This window comes from Beta vulgaris, chromosome 7 (assembly GCF_026745355.1).
Source record: "Beta vulgaris subsp. vulgaris cultivar EL10 chromosome 7, EL10.2, whole genome shotgun sequence".
NCBI classification, from domain to species: domain Eukaryota; kingdom Viridiplantae; phylum Streptophyta; class Magnoliopsida; order Caryophyllales; family Amaranthaceae; genus Beta; species Beta vulgaris.
The window spans coordinates 48,544,243-48,556,348 of record NC_079208.1 but is presented as its reverse complement, the minus strand read 5'-3'; the positions used below and the strand labels follow the sequence as shown (position 1 = coordinate 48,556,348).

Genomic DNA, 12,106 nt, shown 5'->3' with positions numbered 1-12,106 from the left:
ATTTGTGAGGATGGTATAGGAAGGTGAATGAGTAAAATACACAATGAAAAAATGTACAAGAATCCCCTACTCTTAGGTAACCAATGAAAGCAAAGATTAGGAAGCACGAGTATTACTATAACTCGAATATCTGAAATTACTAAATATAGGAAGTGTCAAAGTGATAGAATTATTATGAGAAAATACATTATTGCAATTCCATATTAGTGTATATTGATCTCAGCTTTGGACTTTTAGTAGATGCATTTCCGTACGATGTGATTGTGTGAACCGAATAAGTAGAATTTCATGGTGTTGACCTAGAAAGAGAACACCCTTCCATGTTTTGATGAACTTGACACAAATAGAAGTCATAAATAAATGAGCAGTCTTGTCTTCTTGTTTTTTCTTTCTTTTTTTAAAAAAAATAATTTGGGTGACAATACATAATAATAGTAATAACTAAACAAAACCTGACAAGTACTCCTAACAAAAATTAATTAACAAAATGGTGAATAATCTAGGTCAAAGAATTATATGATATCATTGATCATGTCACCAACAAATAGTAAAATGTTTTATGAACTTTCAACACAACATATACAATTAATACTATATATTATTACAATGATATGGACTGAATTTTTATGATGTAGTGTAAAGGTAATCAATCAATACATACCCTATATAAACCTGTATGTACCATATATAGTTTTAGAAAAGAATCCTATCTATTATCTGATCCAAAACCTAAAGTTTATACAAGAATCTTTGTAATATATATATGATCTGCATATTATAAATTGTTACAGATTGATTTGAAGAAAATGGGTGATCCAGAAATGAAGCTGCTTGGATTGTGGTGCAGTCCATATAGTAAAAGAGTAGAGATTGCTCTATGTTTGAAAGGTTTAGCATATGATTATATTGAAGAAGATGTACAAAACAAAAGTCCAGAGCTTTTAAAGTATAATCCAGTGCATAAGAAAGTTCCTGTTCTTGTACGTGATGGTAAGCCTGTTGCGGAATCATTAGTGATTTTGGAGTACATTGATGAAATGTGTAAAGATAAGCCTTCAATCTTACCTGAACACCCTTATGAAAGAGCTATGGCGCGTTTCTGGGCTAGATTCATTGATGAGAAGGTAACATTCAGGTTCATATTTCTTGATTGGGTTAGTTTTGAATATATTAATAGATTGTAGTCTATAGATGTGTGAATGTGTATGGTGGGTTGGGTTTGGAATGGTTAATCTATGTACCATGTTAAGTGGGTTAGCTTTTGATATGGTCCTTTTTGTTTAGGTGATTGGGTTCTTGGGTTAGGTTCAATAATATGCAGTATTTATAGACAAAAGTATTCGATTATTCGGGAAAAATCAATATAATTTTAATATCGAATCAAGATCAACTAGGACGGAATTGAAGTATTGGGTCGAACTTTATAATAGCTATGAATAGTTATCGACTCCCGAAAAAGGGTAATTTTGTTAGTCGAGTTTCATTTCATTAAGCTTGAATTAGAGTTTTGAGTTGGTCAATGAATATTTTAAGGTACATATATAATATATCCTTCAATCATTGTAAATTTATATCGTAAAATAAATCCTTTTTAATATAACTCAAATTTTATAGGTTTACAAGAAAGTTGTCTTGTCATCTGGTGGAGATCTTCTATGCTATAAATAATGTAACAATAATCAAGCATGATACATGTCAATCTCTCTTTAGAAACTATCCATCTCAAATCTTTGTGAAATATTCTTGTCAAGAAAAATAAAGCATGATACACCTTATTTTTGCTTAACAATTTTACAAAAACTTGTTTTAGTTACAAAGATTTACAAATTTAGATATTTAAACTTAACCAAGCATGATGCATGTCAAATAATGCTCTTCAAAACATTTTGAAAATTTATTAAAACATTTTTCTTTAGAAATAACATGATGTATCGAGCTAAGCTTCGGTCAGCATTACTACTAGAATTTTTTTGCACGCGATGCGTGCTTGAATTTTTTTTCGAAACAAAAACTCAATTTTCTTCAACATAAGAGTCGAAATTTGAACAGTAGACATACAAAGTATAATTGTTTTTAGCTGCAAATTTTGATTGATTTAGTTTCTATCACTTAAGTCTCTCGCCATTTTTTTTTTTTTCTTTTGAAAGTTAAATTCTATGAACAAAATAGAAATTTTATTGATTTTATTTATGATTTCTAATATTATAATTTTTTAGTTGGTTTTTGAATTAAGTACAATACTTCATATATTGTAAAGAAAATGGACACTTTGATTTCAAGTCAATTTTTTCATAGGTTGTAGTTTGTGAGTGATTGTCATAATTATATTTTTGGTATTTTTGTTTGATGTCCCCTTTGATTTGTAAGTAAATTTGTAATTTAGAATGGGAAGGGGGTAACATAGTCTCTTCATTCGGGGACACCATAACTCCCCCTTCCCTTATATAATAGAAATATGTTGTACTTTAATTCTTAAATGATATTTTACATAAACCTTTTTAACCTTGATAATTAATCGTTAGTATATAATAGAAAAAATATGTCCAAATATATGTAAAAGTTTTATTATATATAGAAAACACTATAAAAAAAAAGTAGATAATTTTTTTTCCTTGTCTAACTTCTAACTGATTTCACTACAAATACACCTCTATTTTTTTATCATGGCCCACCATTTATTGTGAATGATTATTGAGAATAGGGATTTGTAAGTAAAATTTGTAAATGTTTTTGTATGTATTACGTTATAGGTTAGTAGTTTTAGTTTGTATGTTAATTTTAATTAGTTTGAATAATTTAAAGTTTCCTGATTATTTGAGTGATTTAATTTGCATGATTTTTATAACGTGATTTTCTCAATTGTATGAGTGATTTGTAAAGTTTATTCTTTAAGTGATTTGTGAGTAAGTGTTGTAAATTAATTTTTGGTAGTTTTCTTTGAGTGCTGATTTTGATTTTGACATTCCTTTTGTAATTTAGAAAGGAGGGGGGGCAAAATAGGCGTTTCAAAAGAGGACACCATTGCTCCTCCCTTCCCTTATATAATAGAGATATATGCATAAGTAAATAGATACTTTGTTTATTATTCAGAAATAGAATTAGTCAGTTTTTTTAAAAAAGAAAAAAAAAAAACTACACTAGACTAGTCAAATATTCGCGGGGTCCAATTCAAGCTGAATTTGGTTATCTCGGGTGCCCGTTAAAATTTAGTTCAAATATTTACCTCAAATTATACTTCATCCGTTTCATAATAGATGTCATATTGTTGTTAGAATGGACTCCTAGGCAAAATTTTCTAAGCATGTTTAAGTAGTATAAAGTGAATTAGATTAATTATAGTGGTCTCCATGTGAAAGGAGAGAAAATAAAAAACTGTTGGGACCACAGATAAAGTGAAGTAGATTAGTGTAATTAAAACAAGTTAGTAAGGGTAAAATGGTAAAAGTAAAAGGCAAAAGTTACTAAATAAGGAAAAAAAACATTGTTGCATCTATTTTGAAACACCCAAAAATATACAATGTAGCATCTATTATGAAACGGAGGAAGTATATAGTTACCGATATCAAGACTATATATCCCAATTATGCATGCTCAACGTTCATGGTTCAAACCCTATGAACTCTATATATTGATCGATGTTCAACATTTATAATGAAATACAATGTCATACGTTAGTCACCAGTGTTTGTATCTTTGTTAGGGAGTAATGGGGTCATGGGGAGGATCCTCACATGGCGTGCAATCATAATTAACAACATAAGTACATAACATATTAAAATAGATAGATTACATTTCTAGGTAGAAAAGGTGGGGGACCTCTAAAACTTAAGGATGGTAAGTTGCTATAATTTCAAAGTTTTGAATTGTTTAGGCTCATCTTTTTTATCTTTAAACTTAAATGTACTTTACCCTTTCTTTTCAAGAACTTTCAATCAGGTGTGGACATAAATGTATCATTCTTTTTAAACAACCAGTCTTATATATACGCTACATATATAAAAGTAAATACAAAGAAAAATTACATTATTTTATCTAATAATCTCCAATAATAAGTAAGAAAAATTGTTCAAAAGTTCCTTTAAAGAAAATTTTGACACCAATTCTATTTAGCAAACATTGATAAGTCACTTGCATATGTAGCAAATCCATTATTTGCATTATCATTTCTTAAGTTATTTAATATAATTTTGTGAGTGGAGACGATATATTTTCGTATTTTAATGTAGACGTCAATCTCCTAAATAGTTAACTTTATAGAATGGAGATTTAAATCTACATATTTGTTTATAAATAAAAATGAAATTGATATATTACGGTATTATGTATAAACTAAATCCAATACATGTACATCACCCTAAGATAACCTATTTAATGTTTTATATATTAGTAAGAAAAATATGGTTATAATAAAGTTAGTTATATGGGATCCCACATCTCTTGGAATATGAAAATAGAATATGTGATAGAAGTGAAGTGGAAAAAACTGTCTACCCGCCGGGTAGACGATCCACCATTAATAAAGACTTGTTGAAGATTGTGGTAATGGAATCCAACTCAACATAATTAATATTTTTTTAATCCTCTATTAGTAGTGAGTTGTCTACCGGATGGATATGTGTAGCGATGTCCCACTCAAGTGGAAGTGGAGGGACTAGTAAAGGCACATGACCACAACAAGTTATTGAAATTATTCATGAATCTAATTAATCTTATTGTTGATATCTCTAGTGTCTACCTTCAATTTGGAGAGCCTTTTGGGGACCTGAAAATGAGCAAGAAAGTGCTGGAGAAGAAGCAAGGAATAACTTGAAAATACTAGAAAAAGAGCTCAAAGGGAACAAATTCTTTGGAGGAACAAGCATAGGTTATCTTGACATAGTTGCCAATTTTATTGCATATTGGCTTGATGCTATTCAAAAAGCTGCTGGAAAAGAAATTCTTACCAAAGAGTTATTTCCATTACTAAGCAAATGGAAGGATGATTTTGTTGCATGCAAAGTTGTCAAACAAAATCTTCCACCTTGGGAACGACTTGTTGCATACTACCAAATTCGTAATGAAGCTGCTAAGGCTGCTAGACGTTGAAGCCAAATTTGGCAATTAAGTATCTCATCGCGCTAATTAAGCTGATCATCCATAAACTTTGCATTTGCTGTAAATTTTCGCAGCAAATTGCTTGTACGTACAAAAAAAATTCAGTGTTCCTCTTGAGTTCATTTTTGCTCGCTGTCGATCGGTCCATCAAGTATAATTCCATTGGATTACATCTTCCATAGCGTATACTCCCTCCGTTTTTTAATATAAGACACATTTTTTTAAAAAAGTTACTTTAAATATCTTTTAATATGGAATGACCCAAAAAGAATTATGTCCCATTGAGTTTATCTTGAAATAAATATTGTTAATGTTGCTTTTTTTTTATATATATTGCAAATTAAGTAATGTTCAAAGTTCGAACTTAAATATTATGCATATCTTTATCATAAGAAATGAAAGGACTTCATAATCATACTAGTATTGATTACATCGTCACTCGGCCAATCGGACGATTTCAAGGCATGGTATTTTTGGATTTTGAATCAATCTATTTTGATTTGTTACTTCTTTGCCTTTTAGTCATTAGATGGTTATTGGATTATAGTATTATACAATGAGTCATGGACACTTAAAATACTTTTCTTTTTTAGTTACAATAGTTTGAGTTTTGTACGAGTTTACATATGCTCTATACGAATGACCGTGTGTTTGGTAATCATATGTAAGGAAAAATCCAAAAAGTGGACTAGCCTTATTATTGCAAATCAATCTCCACCAATCCACCTTCTCAACAGTCCCCTGAATTAAATTATAAACTAACTTTCCTGATACTGAATTTGTCATTCTGCATTACAACATCTCAGGTGCCCATCATAGCCAGCAATTCTGTAGATTTTATATATTCTTCAAAATCTAGGACATATTGCTACTAATGCTCACTGTCATAACTTTTGCCTTCTCAAATAATATGCATTAACCCACTGCACCCACAATTTTCCTATTGAACGTCATACCATTTGTTAATTCAACAACTATTTCACAAATAACGATATGATTCTCCCCCTGTCTATATAAACTCAACAGACACACATCTTCATCCAAATTATAGGATTTACAAATCAAACTGCATTGAATTTGGATTTTCAATGGGTAGATTTGGATTTGATGGAGTTTGAAAGGAGATACTCGAATTTAAATGTACGAATTGTGTTACTTTTTAGGGTTTTTTAATGTAAATAGATAATTAATTGCAATTGTTATGAAATTTGGTTAATTGCTGCCACAAATTTGGGGATTTTTTTTCAATTGAATTACTTTTGAAATAGGGTTTCATTGTTTTTGTTTGTAAGGAAAGCATGGGGAAGAAGATTGATCCACTTGCAGCCTCTTCAAAAGAGAAAAAATATGATTGTGGAATTTCTATAGTATTTGCACTTCCTAAACAGATGATAACTTAGGTAAAAGATTCAAAGCTTGCAAATTTTAGAAGTCAAAGTACGGTTGAGAAGAATGTGGAGACGGAATATGTCAAAGATAGTGACAAAAGTTGATGATGATAAAAGTGAAAAAAGGAATATGAGGTTAAAGAGAAAAGAAAATGGTGGAGAGGTGAGGAATTATCAATGCTAACAAGTGAAGGAGTGAAGGTGGTGAAAAAAAAGGGAAATCGTGCTTATTTGGAGGGTTGGACGAAAACATGACGGAAAACATGATTAGATAGTAACTTTATAAACATTGGACAAATCACGGTGGAAAAATTGCTCAAACTTGTGGTGTTGGTAAGTGGTATAACCTATGGTCGCAATCATCAAAAAAATCCTTTATAAGTCAACCTATATTGTGTGTGTTAAATCTTATCTTTTGTCTAAAGTAAAACAATGATTTCTGATAAAAAGATAAAAGTTGCATCGATAATCGTGTTTTGCCAATTTTTTCTAAAAAAGTATAACCGGATATTTATAACAAACCCTATTGATACCTATTTGTGCGTATTAATATGCTAAATCACGAGATTATCTCTTGCTAACCCACTAATTAATAGTGTTTTATCATTATTCTGTTAAGAATTTGTGCATGCAAGAAATTGTAATAGATAATCATTGTAAATCTATTGATAGCACGAGTCAAATCATTATTTGATTCCTATTATTTGCCTTCATCATTACTTTGATTACTTTTAATATTATCAATCAATCCTCATTCAATATCATGGAGGAATAACGCATATTCATCTTGAAAGTGCCTGAAAATTGAGTTGCTAATCTTATGATATTATCAATATTATCTCTTATTCTAAGAGATGATCATTTTGTTCGCTCGGTTGTGAAGTGTGAACTACTGACTCATGCTGGCAGTTGCAAGTTCAACACCGATAATTGTGGTATCTTGTCGCCTGATGTATAACTGTCCTTTGGGCTATGTCGACACTCGTAAATCTTGTTGCAAGGAAACGTGTACTTGCGCTTTTGTTTCGGTTTCTTCAGAAACATTATGCGTTTCGAAACGAACCAGAAACGTCTAGCTAGTTTGAAAGATTGAAACTCCTGACTATTCGAAAATGAAAAGAAACGAGTGGAACACTAAATTTATCATGCTCAAAACGTTTCTTCTGAAAACATTTATCATCTGCTGTATGTCAAACTAGTTTTATGATAAATCGGCATATTTGCCTCTTCAGAAATCAGGTAATAATGTAATATAATCCTCAATAAATTCAGCTGTATAGTTAAAAACGGATTTTTCACCTAATGTCTCTGAGTATTTAGAAAACGGATTATTCAGAAAAAAACGATACTTGAGATTATTGGTAGAAGATGCCTTAAACTTCGGATTATTTTTTATAATTTTTCCAAATTTAGCATACAATATACTAACCTCCGTTTCTAGGTAAGAATTATGAGGCTGAGATCTTGGGTAGAAACAGGTGATATTTTGGTAGGTAAATTAACGCCTCAGATGGCAAAAGAATCTTCGTACGCCCCCGAAGTGCAATATTTTTCATTTTGGGAAATATCATAATAAGTATAACATAGCTCAAAATGGAAAGTTTTTTTTCCTTTTATTTACAAAAATGTCATTATTTATTTTATCCGAAACTTAATTAATTAATCTTCTACCAACTAAACAACATTAGCCCACCCTCCTCTTTACTCTCCTCGACATACCTTCTCTCTCAGCCACCAACCCCTCGCTCAGCCACCTTTCCTTAACTCAATCTACCCCTCTCTCTCCTCTCCTCACCCCAACCCAACTCCCCCCTTCTCAACTCAACCTGCCAACCCGACACCACCACACCACCCCCACTAGCCCCGAGTGTATCCCGTCACCACCCTTATCTCTCTCCTCGACGTCCTTCTTTTCCTCCAACTCCTCCTCACCGCCTTCTCTCGTCTCCTCCATCACACCTTTTTACAACAATTAGCATTCATAATTTCCTTCATCACATTGTTCTTTCCAAAAGGTTTCATCAAAGAAAGGTTTCATGGAACAAATATTTGTAGATCAGCAGATGAGAGAGGTGTATGTAGCCATTTCTTTTCAAAAATCTGACAATCAAGTTAGATACGGAGGCATTCCATTTCTTGATGGCGCGTGTGGTGGTATTGTGAAACAAGGGTTAGGGTTTCAATTGAAAACTTTCGAAGGTGGTGATTTTTGAACGGTGGTGGTTGGTGTGTTGCTACAATGGTGGTGGTGGTGGGAGAGTTATAGGATGTCGGTGCTGGTGATTAATGCATTGCTGCGGTGGAAATTATGGTTGGTGGTGGTCATTGATGATTGGTCTGGGGAGGGAAGAGGATAGTGGGTGGTTTCCAGTGGCAAAGGGTAGCGGAGGGGCATTTTGTGAATGGAAGGGGTGGGGAGGGGAAAGTGGTGGTTGTGGCGGTGGCCGATGGTGGTGTTATGGTTGCAGGTGGAAAATGTTGGGAATAAAGTTATTTGGTATTAGTGTAGGTTATTATTTATTAAATTGTATTATCCCTGTATTAAGTTTGATCCACAACTTTCTCTCTCTATATGAATTGGTCTGTGTGTCACTTCTCTATGTTGAACTTGTTTAGAAACAGAGAAAGTATAATATCTAGTCCAAACAATTGGACTCATAAAATAATTCTTTGATATTTTGGGCTTTTTGACATTCCCACATTGTACTTTTTACCTGAGCTAGAATTTTCACTTACCCTTCAAATGTCCAAAGCGAGAAGTGAGTGAGAAGTGAAGATATAAAAGGCAAAAATTACTTTAATTAACTCTTTTGGTGCCTTTTGTATTTCGCAATTTGCATTTGTTAGACTCTAAAGATGTATGTAACTATCTTTATGGAATTGATGTAATGTCCAATTTTTTCAAATTTTAATAATTCAATCATAAATCGGCACAATATACATACATACATAACAATAATGAATTGGAATTGGATTTGGATTTGGACTTGGACTTGCACTTGGACTTGGACTTGGACTCAATCTCTAGAGTCCAATAACTTTAAACCGAATTTGAATTTGACAAAGTCCAATCCACTTACACACATATTCTCGATTGTAAATGATGCACATGCATCTAGCAGCTCTAACCTAACTAATCCAAAGTTTTTAATGAGTTAATTTAATTATTAGTTATGTTTAGTATTGAGAATGAAAAAGGTTTTCAAGGGATTAATTTGCTCTAATCCAAGTTTTAATGAGCAAGAACAATCACGGTCCAAGTTTAGGAACAAGTAAACTTGAATTTCGTAGCTAAAGTTCTTTTTTTTTTGTTATGAACTCAATTAGTGTTTTAATATTACTTAAGATTTTACCATGTAAGAATAGTGACTTGAATGGTGCCTTGAAGGTGTTTGGTAGAATGCGTGAAGAAGGAATGACATAAGGCTAACTTTGAATGGACATATCTCTCAATCTATAAATGATTTTGAGAAGATTCAAAGTGAAGGAGATAGCTTGTTCCGAGAGCTTTCCAACGATAGGTCATATGCCCAATTCCGCTGAGAAACGAGAAAGTTATGACAGTTTTACGAAGTCGCCCAATGGCATTGGGCGAGGTCGCCCGATCGGGGGGCTGACCGAACAACGACCGGGCGAGCTTCGCCCGATCGGGCGCGCAACAAAACTGGGCAAAGAGAAATTACCGCCCGATCGGGCGGCTGACCGGGTAACGCGGAAACGCGTTTTTTGTTGTGGATATAAATATGTTATTTATATCTTAGGGTTTAGACTACGCAAACTCTCTCTATTCTCTCTGTAATCTGGTTTTCCTCACATAATAAAATATTCTCCCTCTCTCTGCCGTGGATGTAGCCAAATTAGTGAACCACGTAAATCTGTTGTCTGTTTTTATTGTTTTTTGCATTCATTATTTGTTTCTCTCTCACATCCGTTATAACAAACTGGTATCAAGAGCTTTGGTGATCGATCTGTGTGAGAAAGATGTCTGGGATGAATGTCAAAATTGATAAATTTACTGGAGGAATAGTTTTAGTCTGTGGCAAATCAAGATGCGGGCTTTACTGAAGCAACAGGGGTTGTGGGCACCGTTGGCCAAGAAGGCAACGGATTCAGTTACCGCTGAGATGGAAATTCTGGAGGAAAAGGCGCATTCAATAATTATGTTGTGTCTGTCTGACGACATAATTACTGAAGTTGCGGAGCAGAGAAACTGCTGCTGGTCTGTGGTTGAAGTTAGAGAGTTTATACATGACGAAATTCTAACCAACAAGTTGCTTTTGAAGCAACGTCTGTTCACTGCGTATGCAGGAAGGTACGTCTCTAGAGATCACTAGATAAATTAATACCATCTTGCTAGATCTGCGAAATATTGATGTTAAAGTAGATGATGAGGATGCTGCTTTAATATTGTTGGTATCTTTGCCTATATCATATGAGAATTTTGTGGATTCCTTTATTGTTGGTAAAGATAGTCTGTCGTTAGAAGAAGTAAGATCTGCTCTGCACACTAGAGAGATTCGTCATAAGGCGTCTGGTACAGGTACAGGCGATCAGGCTGCTGGATTAGTAGCCAGTAGTAATGGACAGGAGAATTCGGGGAAAAAATCCAGGAAACCGTTTTCTAGAGGTCCTAAATCTAGTGATGTCTGTAATTACTGTAAGGAAACGGGGCATTGGAAAAGGGAGTGTCCTAAGAAAAAGAAGCAGGAGGACAAGAATGAAGGTTCTGCTGCTTTGGCAGAAATGGAGGTGATTCTGAGGAAGATCTGGCCCTAGTAGCTAATAGTCAGTCACATTGTAGGGATGTGTGGGTTCTTGATTCTGGGGCGTCTTGTCATATGTGTTCGCGCAGGGAGTGGTTTATGAACTATAAACAGGTTGATGGAAGTGTTATTATGGCCAACAGTGAGGTCTGTAAGACAGTTGGTATAGGGTCCATCAGAATTAGGACATGTGATGGCAAAGTTTGTACTTTGAATGATGTTAGGCATGTTCCACAGGTCACAAAGAATCTGATTTCACTTAGTCTGTTAGACAAGAAAGGGTTCAGTTTCAAAGGTGAGGGTGGAGGGTTGTATGTCTACAGGGGTTCGAAGATGATTCTGAAAGGGGTTAAACGGGAGACATTGTATGTGTTGCAAGGGTCTACGTTATCTGAGTCTGGGGTTGCTACATTGGCTGTTTGTGATAGTGTTGAGAAACAGGTGGAGCACAGAGGCACTCTAGGTTGGAGTGGTGGTTCACGTCAGGGAGAAATCTGTCAACACTCACAATCTGAATCTGAAATTCCGTGTTTTTCGCCTCAAATTGGGTCAGTCAAACTTGACTCCTGGTCAGCATGAAATCTTTGGGAACTCTCCCAAAGGGACGTTGTGAAGACATGGTGGGTTTTGCACTGTATGTCGGAGAGGTGAATATTTTTGGGTTGTCCAAGGAAGGTGTTACTTGTGCTAGGAAAGAGTATAAGGAACACATCTGTTCGAATCTGATTCCACAAGGTAAGTTCCAAGGTTGTTTGGACTTACAAGCTGTTCGTGATTGTTAGTTGCCCTCTTGGGGCAATTCTGGGGTCCTCAGGGACTAATGTGGTCTGGTTGTCTGTTGGGACAATCTGGTGTAGGGAG

At 34.0% G+C, this 12,106-nt stretch overlaps 1 protein-coding gene across 1 annotated transcript; it reads left to right on the top strand.

The window, feature by feature from the left end:
- Positions 1–651: 651 nt before the first annotated feature.
- LOC104908704 (glutathione S-transferase U8) lies at positions 652–5,216 on the top strand. The gene is made up of 2 exons (XM_010697848.3): positions 652–1,124; positions 4,729–5,216. Exons 1-2 carry the CDS (start codon positions 807–809, stop codon positions 5,083–5,085), a joined length of 675 nt encoding a protein of 224 aa, XP_010696150.2. The 5' UTR covers positions 652–806; the 3' UTR covers positions 5,086–5,216.
- The last annotated feature ends 6,890 nt before the right edge of the window (positions 5,217–12,106 follow it).

What these genes read in the sequence shown, in the direction of transcription:
- LOC104908704 (XM_010697848.3), top strand. Translation starts at nt 807, where the DNA reads ATGGGTGATCCAGAAATGAAGCTGCTTGGATTGTGGTGCAGTCCATAT. An exon ending in CTAGATTCATTGATGAGAAG is followed by an intron (nt 1,125 to 4,728) that starts GTAACATTCAGG and finishes TGATATCTCTAG; the next exon opens with TGTCTACCTTCAATTTGGAG.